Source organism: Nycticebus coucang, chromosome 12, assembly GCF_027406575.1.
Source record: "Nycticebus coucang isolate mNycCou1 chromosome 12, mNycCou1.pri, whole genome shotgun sequence".
NCBI lineage: Eukaryota > Metazoa > Chordata > Mammalia > Primates > Lorisidae > Nycticebus > Nycticebus coucang.
Window position 1 is genome coordinate 55,423,589 of NC_069791.1, and position 17,550 is coordinate 55,441,138.

At 36.0% G+C, this 17,550-nt stretch overlaps 1 protein-coding gene across 5 annotated transcripts in view; it reads left to right on the forward strand.

Moving 5' to 3' along the window:
* The window catches only part of C12H12orf4 (chromosome 12 C12orf4 homolog), a 57,711-nt gene that overhangs the window by 16,080 nt on the left and 24,081 nt on the right, over positions 1–17,550 (forward strand). For all 5 annotated transcript variants that reach the window (XR_008373325.1, XM_053556296.1, XM_053556298.1 and 2 more), the window contains 6 exons: positions 592–773; positions 6,006–6,105; positions 6,213–6,334; positions 12,060–12,166; positions 12,527–12,724; positions 13,508–13,636. Coding sequence is in view for 4 of the 5 variants with exons in the window: in XM_053556296.1 (XP_053412271.1) it covers positions 592–773; positions 6,006–6,105; positions 6,213–6,334; positions 12,060–12,166; positions 12,527–12,724; positions 13,508–13,636 (838 nt within the window). In the remaining variant the exon portion in view is untranslated. The remainder of the gene's footprint in view (positions 1–591; positions 774–6,005; positions 6,106–6,212; positions 6,335–12,059; positions 12,167–12,526; positions 12,725–13,507; positions 13,637–17,550) is intronic.

Genomic DNA, 17,550 nt, shown 5'->3' on the forward strand with positions numbered 1-17,550 from the left:
CAGAAATAGGATCATAGCATACCTTTTTTAAAATTGTGAATACTTCTTTCTTGCATATTAGTAAGCCCCTCACTCCTACTACCAGGTAACTCATATTAACAACTTAATTTGTATCTCTTCAGATTTTTTTCTGTATTTAGACAATCCTATACATATACATTCATGTATTTATACACATATAAATAGAAGGTCTTTCTGTCCTTGTTTGATTTACAAATACGGAATGACAATATACATATTTTCCAGTAGTGTCTTTTTTTTTTTTTTTTGAGACAGAGCCTCAAGCTGTCGCCCTGGGTAGAGCACCTTGGCATCACAGCTACAGCAACCTCCAACTCCTGGGCTCAAGTGAGTCTCCTGCCTCTGCCTCCCAAGTAGCTGGGACTACAGGCGCCTGCCACAACGCCTGGCTATTTTTTGGTTGCAGCTGTCGTTGTTGTTTGGCGGGCCCTGGGCTGGATTCGAACCCACCAGCTCAAGTGTATATGGCTGGTGCCTTAGCTGCTTGAGCCACAGGCGCCAAGCCTCCAGTAGTGTCTTAAATGAAAATACTATGTCATGATTTAAGAATGTCTATGTATCATTTTGTAGACCACATTAGAACATGCAAGGCCTGAAGAGCCCAGCTGGGATGAAGATTTTGCAGATGTATACCATGACCTAATCCATTCTCCTGCCTCTGAAACGCTCCTCAATTTAGAACATAATTACTTTGTTAGCATCTCAGAACTGATTGGTGAAAGAGATGTGGAACTGAAGAAATTACGAGAAAGGTATTTTAAATTTATAAAATACCTTATGTTATCATGATTAAATGTTATGTTGTCAAATATGATCACCTGCAGGCCTGTTTTTATTTTTTATAAAACTAAAGAATAACATAGAAAAAATTATTTAATATTAGGAATATTTTTCCTGGATGTTCAAATATGTAACTTCAACTGGGAGGGTCCTCTTAGGTTTATAGAATTTCTCAAGCGATTTACCTAAATAAATGATGTTTGCCTTATACCTATTTCTAATAAGAGGAATAGATTACTTCTGTTGAAGTTTTCCTTGTTCTTAGCAATGGACAATGTGCTTTGGGTATCCTATCTTATCTGATAGGATATCTTTATGACAACCCTTTATTATCTCCATTTTATAGATGGGGAAACTTGGCTTAAGTAAGTTTATGTAACTTTTCCAAGGGCAAGCTGGAATTTGAAACAAAGAAGTTTAACTTTAAAGCTGTTAACCAGTATACCATGTTTCCTCCCTATTCAAAATCTCTTTATTGATCTGTTCTAAGTCCATGGTTGCTTTCAGTTTATTTTGTAAGCTTATGTCTTTGGGAAAAAATAGTAACACTAGTATTGTTTTTAGAAATTTTAATTAGATTTGAATTTATTCTGTATAGATTACTTAACAGAGTATACAAGCAATGCTTTTATAATTTATTTTTTTCCAGAATAAGTAAAGTAATAAATGGCTTTCCAGACTGCTTCCTCATAATTCTATAAATTGTGATATGTGCAGGACACACTCCTTCTAGTTCAAGTGGTTCTCAACCTTCCTAATGCCCTTTACTATAGTTCCTCATGTTGTGGTGACCCCCAACCATAAAATTATTTTCATTGCTACTTCGTAACTGTAATTTTGCTACTGTTATGAATCGTAATGTAAATATCTGATATACGGGATGTATTTTCATTTTTACAAATTGAACATAATTAAAGCATAGTGATTAATCACAAAAACAATATGTAATTATATATAGTGAAATATTTTTAACAAATGAAATTTTGTCTTGAAGCATGGTTGTAGCATGGGTAACAGTCTTAATATAACAGTAAACTACATTGTTGCATTTTGCGACATTGTTTTTTTGCAGTAGTTGATTTTTCATGCCCAGTAATTATAATTCACGAAGTGTCGTTTACCTCCAATGCTGCTGCTTTCAACACAGTAGCTGCTTTTAAGAGTAGCTGCTCTCTACACATGTGTGACTGGTCTGCATAAGTACATCATGGCACCAACCCCGTCACATACCCTGTCACAACCCAGTATTTGTACGGGGTGTATGTGATGGGGTTGGCACCATGATGTCATCACGCAGGGTACTTGTATGTGGGTGTATCTGCATGTGAGCGGACCCACCTGGAGCGGTGTCTTGGTTCCTAAGACCATCAGAAATATGTGTTTTCCAGTGGTTTTAGGCGACCCTGCTGAAAGGGTCATTCGACCCCCAAAGGGGTCGTGACCCACAGGTTGAGAACCACTGTTCTAGATAATCTAGTTTAGCAGACTCTAATGACATTTATTTCTTTAAAACATGTTTTGTAAAGGTATATTAAGACCAAATTACATTTTTTTGTGACTGATTTAGTAATTCCCAAAGGAATAAATTTAAAATGATGTAGTGATTTGCTTATGTCTCTTGTTAGCTTTCCATTAGAAAACATTAAGCCCAACTAAAACGAAGATAATCTTTTGAGAGTTGTAATAGTTAAGAAAATTTAAAATACAAAAAAAAAATCATAAGAAAATGAATTTAATAATTGTTCCTAGAGGATTCTCCTCTCTCCTGCGTACTGAACTGGCATTTTTATGGTATTGCATATACTAGTAAATTTTCATAACAATTCTGCTCTTCTAGATCATTTATTCTATTATCTTATAAAATTTTAGAAGGGTCTCTGTGTCAAAAAAGAACATGATATTTTGGGATCTTTGTCATTCTTTATAGGTTTAGGTTTGTTGATCAAGTTTATGGAGGCAGTTAGTTTCTTGATGGTGTATCTGCAGTATGGGTAGTTAACCACCAGGTAAAGAGTTCAATCTTATATTCCTGGGAAAGACAAAAATTTGATTTTTTTTCTATCTTATTATGTAGTCAATAAAGTTGTGACTATATTTTAAAAAGAAGAACAAAATGCAGAACTAGATTTTAAATATAGCATATAAAAATATAATTACCTAATATTAATAAATTGCTTTCTGTTGAACTTCGTTTTTTGATTTTTTCCTACGAGGCCTTCAAATAATGTAACCTTCACTTCATTCTGTTCTTAGCTCTCAGGTGTTCTGGGACTGCGCTTATTCTGCCTGTTTAAGTATACTGATACATTTGCGTATTGACTACCTGTACTTTACTTTCATTACTATACCTTCATTCGGCTATTGAACTACTCTGGATTGCTGCCTACTCACTATACCTCCCAGAAAACTTCTTGTCTGGACACCAATAGTATATAATTGTTTTCTTTTTCTCCCCTAAATTAAAAGAAGATTCCTATTCCACCATGGCTCTTTACCTTTTAGGAGGCTAAAAATGTTATTTATCTACATTTATCATTCTTCTAAAATGGAATAGTTTTTTAATAGAAGTTTGTTTTCACTTATTTTATTGTTTAAAATATTCTTTGGGCAAATTTCTTATTGGAGTCTTGCCATTTTTTCTTTGTAAGCATGTAAATAATATTTGAATTCTTCTATTTTAAAAATAAATTTGTAGACTTTTTCATACATCCAAACTGTTAGCTTGACAAAGAAAAATAATGTATTTCTCTGTTAGGTAATATTTATTGCAAAAGTGAACAGTATGACTTAAAGTAAGTTGAAATTCACTGTGTCTGTAGAGGTTTACTCAGATTTTTGATGCTTAATGTATTCATTCAATTCATGAGCAGAAGTGATACATTTTATTTCTTTTTATTTTAATGTCATTTTACATCTTTAAAAGACAGTTTCTCAGCACAGCATTAATACTAAAGTTGTAACGATCTTTTTCCTTTAAGTATCTTCAAAATTATGTTAACATTTCCAGAGTTGTCACACCTGATATTCTGAGCCAGTCTATACTTAGTATTTCACCTGAAATATAATTTTCTTTAATCTTAATTATAGAAAACCTGTGTTAGACTATTAAGTATAAAATTGGCTACTTGTATTTTGGACACATTTAGAGTGAAATAAATATTCATAAAATTTTCTTTGTTGAATTATTATTTGTCTTTTTTCTTTCAAAATTTTCCTTTTTTTAGCAAACCAGATTCTACATATTTTTAAAAAGTGGTAATAATACTTTTTATCCACTAGAGGGAACTTGTGTAATATAAAATATTAACATTTTATGTTTGTATTTATGAATGTTTGGTAGTTATTTCTGTTTCTAAATAAAATTCTTGCAAGCATAATAGTAATCTGGTCTGTAGTAGTTACTAAAAAGTTAATGGGGGCGGCGCCTGTGGCTCAGTGAGTAGGGCGCCGGCCCCATATGCCGAGGGTGGTGGGTTCGAACCCAGCCCCGGCCAAACTGCAACAACAAAAAAGAATAGCTAGGCATTGTGGTGGGCGCCTATAGTCCCAGCTGCTCGGGAGGCTGAGGCAAGAGAATCGCGTAAGCCCAAGAGTTAGAGGTTGCTGTGAGCCGTGTGACGCCATGGCACTCTACCTGAGGGCGGTACAGTGAGACTCTGTCTCTACAAAAAAAAAAAAAAAAGTTAATGGGGTCACCTGTATTAGAATTAAGTGAGGATTAAATGATATTGATATTTAATATTTAATACCAGAAGGTGTGTATAGAAATGTGTATATGTATAACTTGTATGAATGTGTTTCATTGATCATATATGTAAGTACTTAAATCAGTTGTTATAAATAAGTATAAATTCACTTTGACGAACAATTTACTTAAACTAATAGAATTTCCCTATCATTCCAGTTAATTTGTGTCTATGCTTTGTTCTTTTCTAGTATTTTAGAAAAAACTTTTTGTATACATTTGTATTAGAAGATAATTTTAATTTGAAAGTTTTAGATGAATTTACGGATTAAAATATAACATGCATACAGAAAAGGGAACAAACTTTGAGGGCGTTTTCTACAAAGTAAACTTATCCATGCAGTCATCACCTAGATCAGTAAATAGGACATTTCCCGTACTGTAGAAGCCTCCTTCATGCCCTTGTAGTCATAACCCTTTTTTCTCCTATAAATAACCATTATTTGTTCTTTTAACACCATTGATTAGGTTTTCCTATAGGAAAATCATTTTTAATTTCTGCACATTATTTCTATGGATAAAAACAGACTATTTTGCATTCTTCTGTAAAGGTAATTTTGTGACTTCATTATAAGAATTTGAGTCTTAGAATCTTTTTTTTTTTTTTTTTTTGAGACAGAGTCTCACTGTGTCGCCCTGGGTAGAGTACTGTGGCGTCCATCATACCTCACAGCAACCTCAAATTTTTTTTTTTTTTTTTTTTTTTGTAGAGACAGAGTCTCACTTTATGGCCCTCGGTAGAGTGCTGTGGCCTCACACAGCTCACAGCCTCACACAGCTCACAGCAACCTCCAACTCCTGGGCTTAAGCGATTCTCTTGCCTCAGCCTCCCGAGCAGCTGGGACTACAGGCGCGCGCCACAACGCCCGGCTGTTTTTTTTTTTGGTTGCAGTTTGGCCGGGGCCGGGTTTGAACCCGCCACCCTCGGCATATGGGGCCGGCGCCTTACCGGACTGAGCCACACACATAGATCATGAATACATTCAACTCTTGGGCTTAAGCGATTCTCTTGCCTCTGCCTCCCAAGTAGCTGGGACTACAGGCACCCACCCAGCTACAGACACACAACACTTGGCTATTTTTTGGTTGTAGTTGTTGTTGTTTGGCAGGTCCAGGCTGGATTTGAACTCACCATTGTACGTGGCTGGCACCTTAGTCACTGAGCTACAGGCACCAAGCCTCGCTCTTAGAATCTAACTTCAGCTTTTGGATATAATATAAACTAAATTTTAGAAGTTGAAGTCATTCAGTTTATATACAAATAGAAAATCTATTTAAGCTGCAATTTCATACTGTCTTTGAGGAGATTTGCATCTGAAAGCTGTCCATACTTTTAAATAATAGCTATGGTAATTGAAAGGTCACTTAGATTTTGATTACTTTAATTGTTTAGTGAATGTGAAGGATCCTATACTTTGAAAGTTTGAATATATCTGATTTGTTCCTTTTTTTTTTTTAGACAGGGTATTGAAATGGAAAAAGTGATGCAGGAATTGGGAAAATCACTGACAGATCAAGATGTAAATTCACTGGCTGCTCAGCATTTTGAGTCCCAGCAAGTAAGTTAAATACAATGACTCTTAGTTATACAATTACATTTTCTTTTATTCATTTATTTTTATTTTTTTGAAAAAAAATTAACCCATTGGCTCACTGTCTCTTTTAGGACTTAGAGAATAAATGGTCAAATGAATTAAAACAATCAACTGCCATACAAAAGCAAGAGTATCAGGAATGGGTGATAAAACTTCATCAAGACCTAAAAAACCCCAACAATAGCACCCTCAGGTACTAGCCATGTATTGTTCTTATTATTCATATAAAAATCCATTGTTAATAATCGTTTACATTTACTATAAAATTAAACCTTTTTTCTATATTGTTTACGTTACTAATGAAAATTCAGTTAATTGGGCGGCGCCTGTGGCTCAGTGAGTGGGGCGCCGGCCCCATATACCGAGGGTGGTGGGTTCAGGCCCAGCCCCGGCCAAACTGCAACCAAAAAATAGCCGGGTGTTGTGGCAGGCGCCTGTAGTCCCAGCTGCTCGGGAGGCTGAGGCAAGAGAATCACGTAAGCCCAGGAGCTGGACGTTGCTGTGAGCCGTGTGACGCCACAGCACTCTACGAGGGCAGTAAAGTGAGACTCTGTCTCTACAAAAAAAAAAGAAAATTCAGTTAATTTTATGCTTTTATACCTTTTGCATGGCTTTATGTGGAGTATTATGGAGTGGAGGGGGGTGATTGGTTGGTTTGAAATAGTGATTTCTCCCCTACAGCTTTAGGTGCATCTTTTTAGGTGCATATTCCACATACCTAAGTATTATTTTTATTTCTTTAAAGTGGTTTCTGCTCAGCACAGTAAACATTGCAGAATGCCATGTACTCTCAAAGCAGAGAAACAAAACAGATACCTGCCCATGTGGAGCTTATAATCTAGAAAGAGACAACCTATAAAGAAAATAACACTGTATAGAGTTATATACGTGGTAATAGAACAATGTACAAGGTGCAGAGATGGTATGGCGGATTTTTCATAATTCATAACTTGTGTGGCACCTCATATCCTAAATACATTATGTTTCACATACTGCCTTAGAGCCCTACCATGCCCATGTTATTTCCTGGCTCGTGTATGTGTATGTCTGAGGATTTCTTTCTTCCTTTAAATCAGCGGTTCTCAACCTGTGGGTCACGACCCCTTTGTAACAATGAAAATACATCCTGCATATCAGATATTTACATTACAATTCATAACAGTAAAAAAATTACAGTTATGAAGTACCAATGAAAATAATTTTATGGCTAGTGAATGATGCCCCATGATCGTATCAATGTACACAGCTATGATTTAATAAAAATAAAAAAAAAGAAAATAATTTTATGGTTGGGGTCACCACAATATGAGGAATTGTATTAAAGGGTTGTGGCATTAGAAAGGTTGAGAATTACTGCTTTAAATCCTAAATTGTATTCACTTGGAAATATGCTGCATATAGTATAATAATTCTATTTATAGATTGTGCCAGTATATATTATACTATAAACATTTTAAAGTAGCATTTTAATGCTCATATCAAGCCCCGTATTTTTTTTTTTCTATGTTTCCTACCCAGCTCCTTGTTAAGTGTTTACCTCTTGACACTGGCATATAAGACATGCTCAGCAAATATTTATGGGTGGATGGATGGGCAAATGGATGGATTATTCTTACTTTCTACCTGATATCATCTCATATTTAAAAGTAATTTTTCATTTGCCTTATTTTTTTCCCCAAACTGTTAGTTACAGTCTGTTAGGGACTGTTCTAGATGCTTTAATTTCCAACCAACCTTTTAACATTAATGGAATAGAACAGAATGGGGAAAAAATAACAGAGGGTATTATCCATGAAGCTTTCTATATATGAATGTGTGTTTTAAGCCAAAATGTAAAATATGTACTGTATATTATAGTCAAAAAAGTTGAATGCCTCTTATTTAAGGCAGCTGAGAAAGCCCATTGCTATAAAAGTTATCCTTCACTTTGCTGCTATAATTTTCAGAAATTCAATCTATAGGATCATTTCTATTCTATAAATATTGGCCTCTAGTTGCTGTTGCTTTTGTTTTTTGTTTTTTTTGAGACAGAGTCTTTCTTTGCTGTCACCCTGGGTAAAATACTATGGCATCATAGCTCATAGCAACCTTAAACTCTTGAGCTCAGGTGAGATCGTCTTGCCTCAGTCTCCCCAATAGCTGGGGCTATAGGCACCTGCCACAATGCCTGGCTGATTTTTCTATTTCTTAGCAGAGATGGAGTCTGGCTCTTGCTCAGGGTGGTCTCCAGCTCCTGAGCTTAAGCCAGTCACCTGCCTCACCCTCCCAAAATGCTAGGATTACAGGCGTGAGCCACCACCCCTGGCCTACTGCTACTTTTAAAAACCAAATGTTCCCAGGAAAGAATGGTTTTATTGTGACTTTGTTAGTTTGCTTTTATTTTTATTTTAGATGTTTCTTTGAGCAGTAGGAACCTGTTTTCAACACAACTCCACATATCTTGAGCCCCTATATGAGAATGATAAATGTAGTATTTTATTTTTTATTTATTCGTTTTTTTAAAAAAGTCATATTTGTTGAGGGATAAATTACATAAAGTAGGATTCATCTGTTTTAGGTGTATAGTTTGATGAATTTTGACAAACCTAGTCATAATGTCATTACTGCCATCAAGTTGTAAGCATTTCCCTTCTACACCGTCACTGTCAGTCCCATTTCCTTTGCCCCGTCCCCAAGCATCAACCTGTCTTGTTTTTATTTTTTCAGAATGTTATATGAATGGAATCAAGCTCTGTGTGTAGCAGCTTATGTCTTGCTGCTTTCACTTGGCGTAAAGCTCTTGAGGTTCATTCGTGCAGTGCCACGTGTCAGGGGTTCTCTCCTTTTTGTTACTCAGTAGTATTTTGATGCCCATATGTTTATCCATTTACTCAGTGATGGACATTTGAAGTATTTCCAAAGTTGGGCAATACTAAATAAAGCTGCAAGGAGATCTTTGTGTGGATACATGTTTTTATTTCTCTTGCATAAATATGCAATTCCCCTCCCTTAGGAGTGGGGCTGCTGGGTCATATGGTAAGAGTTTAACTTCAAACCTTTGAACACTCTCTCCCACTCGGTGGCTTGTCTTTTCATTTTCTTAGTGTCATTCAAAGAGAAAAGCTTTTCATTAAGTGAAATGTATCAATTTTTCTTATCAAAGATTTTTTCAAACAGTTTTAGGTTAACAGCAAATTGAGGGGAAAATACTGAGTTTTACCACGTGGTGCACACGTGCATGTGCTCCCCCATTATCAACATCCTCCGCAAGGTGGTACGTTGGTTGCAGTTGAGAGCCTGCATTGACTCATTGTAATCATCCAAAGCCCCTGTTTACATTAGGGTTCACTCTTACCGTTGTGTATTCTGTGGGTTTGCACCACTATATAGTGACATGAATTTACCATTGTTGTGGCATACAGAGTAGTTTCAACCCTAAGTTAAAAATGGTTTCTGTCTTAGCTGTTTTTGCCCAATTCCTGATCACAAAGATATTCTATGTTTTCGTCTGGAATTTTTACAGCTTTACATTTTACACATAGGTCATGATACAATATTTTACATGTATTTGTATATGACATATCCACTAACATATGCATGTATATATGTTCTATGTATTTTTTCCTTATAATATTTTCATTTGGTTTTGGTATCAGAGTAATGGTGGCATTATAAAATGAGTTGATCTGTCATCATCATTCTGACACCATTTTTTCATTTCTAATATTTTTATTTATTTTCCCTCTTCATTGAAATCCCAGTCTGTCCTCCTATGTAGATGTTTTACCATATTGATCATAGTAATTTGAAAATCCCCTACTTTTAGTCCCTATATCTGGGTCTTCTCTAAATCATTCTATTGATTGCTTTATCTCTTGGGTTCCCCCTCCTCCCCAGATGTCTCTTCCTGGGTATTTGTTCTTCCTTATTCCCCTCCCCACTCCCTCTACTGCTCCATCATCATTGTAGGCATTAAAAAGAGAGAGAGAGAGAGAGAGACTCAGGTAAATAGTTTACGTCCAGAAATGAATGGACCATTAATGTGAAGATTGTGCAAATCTTATCAGTAGTCAAGCTAAGTTTGATTTTTATTATGTTTGTCTGTGCTTTCAGTAAACCACAGGCTTCATTTTCTACAAGAGATTGCTGATGTTACTTTGTAGGACTTGGGAGTTCTGGAGGGTTTTTGTCTGTCAGTCTGCTGTACCCTCAGCTTGCAGTAGTCTTTTCATGCCTGTGCAGAATGGAGTGTCTCTCCAGGCGTCCTCAAACTTTTTTAACAGGAGGCCAATTCACTGTCCCTCGGACCGTTGGAGGGCCGGACTAGAGTTAAAAAAAAAAAAAAACTATGAACAAATTCCTATGCACACTGCACATATCTTATTTTGAAGTAAAAAAACAAAACGGGAACAAATACAATCACACCACCTCATGTGGCCCGCCGGCCTGTAGTTTGAGCACCACTGCTAGGCTATTGCTTTACCTCTCAGCAGTAGGTCATTGTGCTTGTTCCTTGGTGCTACGCCCATATTTGGGGGCTGAGGGAAGGTCACTTTGTCCAACTATTGTCTAGCTCTGTTATCCTTGTCCATCTCTAGTCTTGGGCAAGCCACGTGTATGTGGGCCTTGGATATGGGACCTTCGCAGCATTTCTACACTATGCCCTCCAGAGGGCTGTCTTGTCTCCCACCCCTAATCTTCTCTTGGGAACACCTGGAGGCCAATGGACAAGGGTTAGCAAGTGCGCCTGTGGCTCCTAACTGTTCTAAATTGATATGCTGGCTCACAACTGGCTTTTCAGAAGCTGTTAACATTTTAGTTGCTTTCCTTTAACTCCCTTATTTGACAGCAATCTGTTTCAGCTATGCTTTGCTAAAGGGGAACTTTGTGTGTGAACTGTCTCTCTGTGGAAAGGCATGCCACATTTTGGAATTCAGTTTATCTGGTGGCTTTGTTACCTCAAATCTCTGTTGGACTCCAGAAAAGTGTGATTTTTTTTTTTTGCGGTTTTTGGCCGGGGCTGGGCTTGAACCGACTACCCACGGCATATGGGGCCAGCGCCCTACTCCTTGAGCCACAGGTGCCACCCAGAAAAGTGTGATTTTATAGATTGTCTGTCTTGTTCTTATTATTGGGAAACCTTCTCTTACAGTATTCTACATTCCAAGATGAGGATTTTTATTAATATAAATTTATTTTTAAGTTTAAATTTACCACATTTATTAATGAACTCAGTCAGTAAGACTAATGAGACTGTTGGATTAAATTTCGTTAGTGAAATGGATGGCTACTGTAGACTTGCATCATCTTCAGCCTACCATGAGATTTGAATTGAATGGATTTATATTATCACTCCTCTGTGGAAACCTTTTCAGGAAATTAGAACAGAACAAAGGGAGAGGTTTAGTTGGAGAAGAATGTGAAGGTAAAAAAGAAAAACAACAGGAAATGGAAAAAAAGGGAGGGTGTGTATACATCAAAATGCACTTAATTCATTATTGGAAAGTATAAATTTTATTTGTCTTTGAAAGTTTTAATTATCATTGTTGTCACTTCACTATTTTCTAATTATGCCTAGAGCTAGCCGTGGTGTAGGATGTTTTTAAATAAAGTTTTTTTTTAAAGTAGTAAGTTAATTACTTTATTTAATCACTTCCTTAGAACACTAAGGAGTATTAAATGACACTCTATTGATATTGTAAGGATTGTAGAAAATAATCTGCTTTACTTGCTCTGAGGAAATGAACAAGTGGGAATTTTAGAACCTGTTTGTGGTTATGGTATTACTTGTCACCATGGATTAAGGGTGAGTTTGGGAATAAATTGATACACCATTCTCAGCTGTTCAGTTTTCTCTTATTTCATAATAAAGCTTGCTTTCCTCTAAGAAAAGTTTTTGACAAACAAAGAAAGGATATCAACTATTTTCTTAATTTCAGTGAAGAAATTAAAGTTCAGCCAAGTCAGTTCAGAGAATCTGTGGAAGCAATTGGAAGGATTTATGAGGAGCAGAGAAAGTTAGAAGAAAGTTTTACCATTCACTTAGGTAAGTGTATTAATTTTTCATAGTCATAATGTCTTGTAAATTCTGAAACTTTTTTTATTCTGTAAGGGAAAAATTCTTAGCATATGAATTTTTATACCCATGTTATATTTAATTCCAAATTATGTCGTGTCCCGAGAAAGCCTGTAGTATGTTGGTTACAGTTTGCTGTTTAGCATATTTTTTGCATATTGAGAGATTAAATTATAATAGTTATTAAAATGTGAAGTTTCAAAGTCCACTTTTAATTATTTTTCATAGCACAAATTTATCCGAATTCTTGCCATAGAGATTTCCATGTTGTTGCGCTAGAATTGTGGAGTTGTTTTAAGTATCTTTCTGGGACTGTTGCTTACCCCGCAGGAGCCCAGTTGAAGACCATGCATAATTTGAGATTGCTGAGAGCAGATATGCTGGACTTCTGTAAGCATAAAAGAAATCACAGAAGTGGTGTGAAACTCCATCGGCTTCAGACAGCACTATCACTTTATTCCACATCTCTCTGTGGCCTGGTTTTGCTGGTAGATAATAGAATTAATTCATATAGTGGTATTAAAAGAGGTAAGTTAACATCATATATATTTATCTTGTAATATCACTCTTACTACATTTTTCCTTGTAATATCACTCTTACTAAGAAGACAATTATGGAAAAACTGAAAGAACAAATTAATCATCCCAGTAGACTAAACAACATACCCAGCAATTGCTACTTCAGATTTATTGAAATCCTTAGCATTGGTAGGGTACTTCATACTTAATTTTTCATAAAATACTATTATATCAGAAATGTTGCTCTTATATATAGTAGAATCCTTATTTGAAGGTAAAACAAAAAAGAAAAATATAACATTTTTCAATTTAGAAGCAGATCTTGGCTTGGTAAATTTTAGTTTATCCATTTGTCTCTTGTCCTACGTAAAATTCTGTCTTCCTTCGTAGTACAACTCACTTTTTATGATTATTTCTGAATTCTTGAATATATAGCTATTTTTTTAAAGAAGCTTAAATAGAGTTTAAGTTTTCCCCTCATAAATATAATAACCCTCCTTTATTTCATAGCACGTTTTGGGATGGATTATGACCAAAGCATATATTATTTAAAAAATTATAAATATCCTTGCTGTTAATTGTTTACTCTTTTAAGTGATTGAGAGGTTAAGTTTTTGATTAAAACAGAATTGCTATACCCTAACTTAAAGCATAATTATTGAAAGAACAAATGCAAGAAATCATACTTGTGAGTTATATTTTCTGTTCCTACTAGATTTCATTGTTTATAAGTAAATATTTAATAATGATATTTCACATTTAGAAGTTTGTTAAATGTTTTGGATCCCTTAGATTTTGCCACAGTTTGCCAAGAATGTACTGATTTCCATTTTCCCCGAATTGAAGAGCAGCTAGAAGTTGTGCAACAGGTGGTGCTTTATGCTAGGACCCAGCGCAGGAGTCAGCTGAAAGAATCACATGGTGGGTAAAACTCAAGTTTCTAAAAATTTTACTTTTAGTATGTTCTGTCTCCAAACACTCTTAATGGCATACAAGTCATTAAAATCATGTGGAAAATTGTATTGGTGCAAGTTATAAGGAAGAAATTAAAAACAAAATTTAATATCTTTAGAAGATTGAATTCTGTGTTTAATTTCTTTGGGGGGGGATGATTTTCTCTAAGATTCTTAGTGAACACTATTTTTAAATTTCAGTCTTATAGTTATACTGTGACTATAGGCACTCCGTGGAAAGTTGGTGACTTTTTGCTCCAAGTTCTTTATCTTAAATAAGCATAATCATTACTACAGAGTGTTTCGAAATCATTCAGTTAAAAGATAGCACAAAATATATACTTTTTATGTAACATCTTTGACTGACTTAAGTAGCATGGTATCAGTTATATAAGTAGGTTTTGGCTGTTCTTTTTTAAAATATCATTACAGCCTGAATGACTGGTTTTTCTCCATAATACAATGGTATTCATCCATAATATAATATCTCTTCTAACTATTTAGGAAATTTACAGGACATTTTTTTTAATTTAATGAGGTATATTTGACAATGAAAGATTATATATTTAAGATATACAATTTGATGATGGTTTGTTATTCATATATAATATAAAATAATCAACTCAAGCTATATAGTTAGCATATCCATTACCTCAGATAGTTACTACTTTTTTTTTTTTTTTTAATTTCAGTGTACTTGTTCATTCTTCTTTGTTTGAAGTACTCCTTTTTTGTTGATTTTCTTCTTTCTCCTGTGGTGCTGCCTGTTTTTGATGTTGTTGGTAGAGACGGGGTCTTACTCTGGCTGACTGCTGCTCATATGGGTCTTGAACCTCTGAGCTCAGGCAATCCACCCGCCTCGACCTCCCACAGCGCTGGGACTACAGGCGTGAGCCACCACGCCCGGCCGATGGTTACTACTTCTTTTTATATTTTGAAGAAGATTCTCACTCTGTTGTTGTGGGCAGAGTACAGTGACCTCATCACAGATTATTGCAACCTCAAACTCCTGAGTTCAAGAAATCCTCCTGTGTCAGCCTCCCGAAGTAGCTGGAACTATAGGCGTGTACCTCCACACTTGACTAATATTTCTATTTTTAGTAGAAGTGGGGGTCTCTTGCTCAGGTTGGTCTTGAACTCTTGAGCTTAAACAATGCTCTCACCACAGCCTCCCACTGTACCCTGCCAATAGTTGCCACTTTTTTGTATGTGTGGTAAGACCATTTAAAATCTAACTTCTTGACAGATTTCAAGTATACAATAGAATATTGTTACATATAATCACATTGTTTATACATTGGATTTCCAGAGCTTATATATCTTGCATGACTAAAATTTTATACCCCTTGACCAACATCTCCCCATGTCTCCCTTCCCCTGTCCCTGGTAACTACCATTCTACCCTCTGTGAGTTCAGCTATTTTAGATTCCACATGTAAGTGAGATGGTACAATATTTGTCTTTCTGTATCTAGCTTATTTCATTTAGCATAATATCCTCCAAGTTCATCCATGTTGTTGCAAATGGCAGGATTTCCTTTTTGAAGGCTGAATAATATTCTATTAGGGGTATAGAATGTCCGTATGTGTGGACATTCAGGCTGTTTTTATATTTTGGCTATTGCGAATAACGCCAAAATGAAGATCTCTTCTTCGGGATACTGATGAGATACTGATATGTCCTCAGGACATATACCCTAAAGTGGGTTGCTGGATCATCAGATAGTTTTATTTCTAATTTTTTGAGGAACCTCCACACTGGAAAATGTTTTTAAAGTTATAGAAAGAGTTCATTGCATCTTTCTTCAGAAACTTTCTATCCATAATAGAAAAAGAATTAAGGGAAGAGAGGTAAAAAAAAAACTCTGACTCAAGTTACAGTTCTTTAAATTGAAAAATGAAAGTTTAAAAAGTAGTTTTTTAACAAATTGGTACTGTAAGTTTGTTTAGTTAGGTGTCATGTTAGAATAATAGTTGTTTAAAGTATTTGTAAGGTATGTTTCTTGTTTTTCCTACATTTCATTTGATATCACAGACATAAAACCACAATACACACTCTTGTCTGGCTTGAATGCATATACAGTGTTTATTATTTCTTATAAAAACTTGATGTTAGTGCCCAGGAAATAAAATACGGCAAGATTTCAAATTACGGCTGCTCAAACCTTTAAATCTGCTTCTGGTACTTTGAATGCTTTTTGAAAAAATTTACTACTACTGCAGTGTTTAAAAGAAACCATTATGGTACTTTAGGTGCATATGTTTGGTGTACGTTAGTGGCAAACAGATGTTGCATCTTTGCTTAATACCTTGTTCATCTCTCTCAGGTAAATTCCTCTTTTTTCCTGAAGCCAGAAAGTGGCTTAACTTGATTAGCCTTAACTTGATTAGCATTCTCTATAGTTTCCTTAATATTTCATGTATTTATTTTTAATTATTTCTTTTTTTTTTTTTTTGTAGAGACAGAGTCTCACTTTATGGCCCTCGGTAGAGTGCCATGGCATCACACAGCTCACAGCAACCTCCAACTCCTGGGCTTAAGCGATTCCCTTGCCTCAGCCTCCCAGGTAGCTGGGACTACAGGCGCCTGCCACAACGCCCGGCTATTTTTTGGTTGCAGTTTGGCCGGGGCCGGGTTTGAACCCGCCACCCTCAGTACATGGGGCCAGCGCCTTACCGACTGAGCCGCAGGCACCGCCCTTTTACTTATTTCTTAAATAGAAGAAACGTTTTCAAGATTCACAACTCCAACTGTACAAAAGAGCGTGCAGTGAAAGCTTTCTTAAGTCTGTCTTCCAGCCACCCAGTTTCCCTCTTCAGAGGCAGCCAGTTCTATCTCAGGTGTACCCTTCAGACAGATACTTGTTTATAAGCATGTATGTATGTGCATTTATGTATTTCCATTTTTCACACAAATGGAAGCTTTCTATATACACTATTCTGTGCTCCACCTTTTTCACTAAGTGATTTATCTTGGAGATCATTTCTTATCACCTCTACTTATTTGCTGTTGCATAGTAGTCTGTTCAGATATCCCATAATTAGTCCCTTGTTGATAGACATTTAATCTACTCCTAATTTTTTATTATAAATAGTAATGCCTAGTAATGATGAAAAACCTTACATGTGAATCATTGTGCATGTGTTGTGAGCAATGAGCATGTCTACAGAAGAGATTCTTAAAGATAAGTTCCTGGATTAAAGGGCACATACATTTATAATTTTGATTGTGTTAGAGATCATTCTGTATATTGGTCCCACCGATTTATATTTCCACTAAAGGTAGTAGTGACTTTGTTGTGGCCATATGTGTTATATATGACAGAACCAGGCTAAGTGTTAAAAATCAGTAGAGAAGGGCAGCGCCTGTGGCTTAGTTGGTAAGGCGCCTGCCCCATATACCGAGGGTGGCGGGTTCAAACCTGGCCCCGGCTGAATTGCAACCAAAAAAATAGCCGGGTGTTGTGGCGGACGCCTGTAGTCCCAGCTACTCGGGAGATTAAGGCAAGAGAATCACTTAAGCTCGGGAGTTGGAGGTTGCTGTGAGCTGTGTGATGCCACGGCACTCTACCCAGGGCCATAAAGTGAGACTCTGTCTCTACAAAAAAAAAAAAAAAAGAATAAAAATCAGTAGAGAAGTACAGTAGAACCTCTGTAAGTTGACCCCCCAAGGAACTATAACAAACCAGTCCACATATGGAGGTGGTCAGCATAAGGACCTAGGCCACCCTACTGACAAGTACATGTGTTGTATGTCTGGTCTATGAAAATTAGTTCAACTTAAGGAGATGGTCAACTGTGGAAGTTCTACTGTATATCCTAACAAAGGACCATTTAGAAAATCTTACTATGCCCCCTTACTCTTCTACCATCTTCCTCCGTC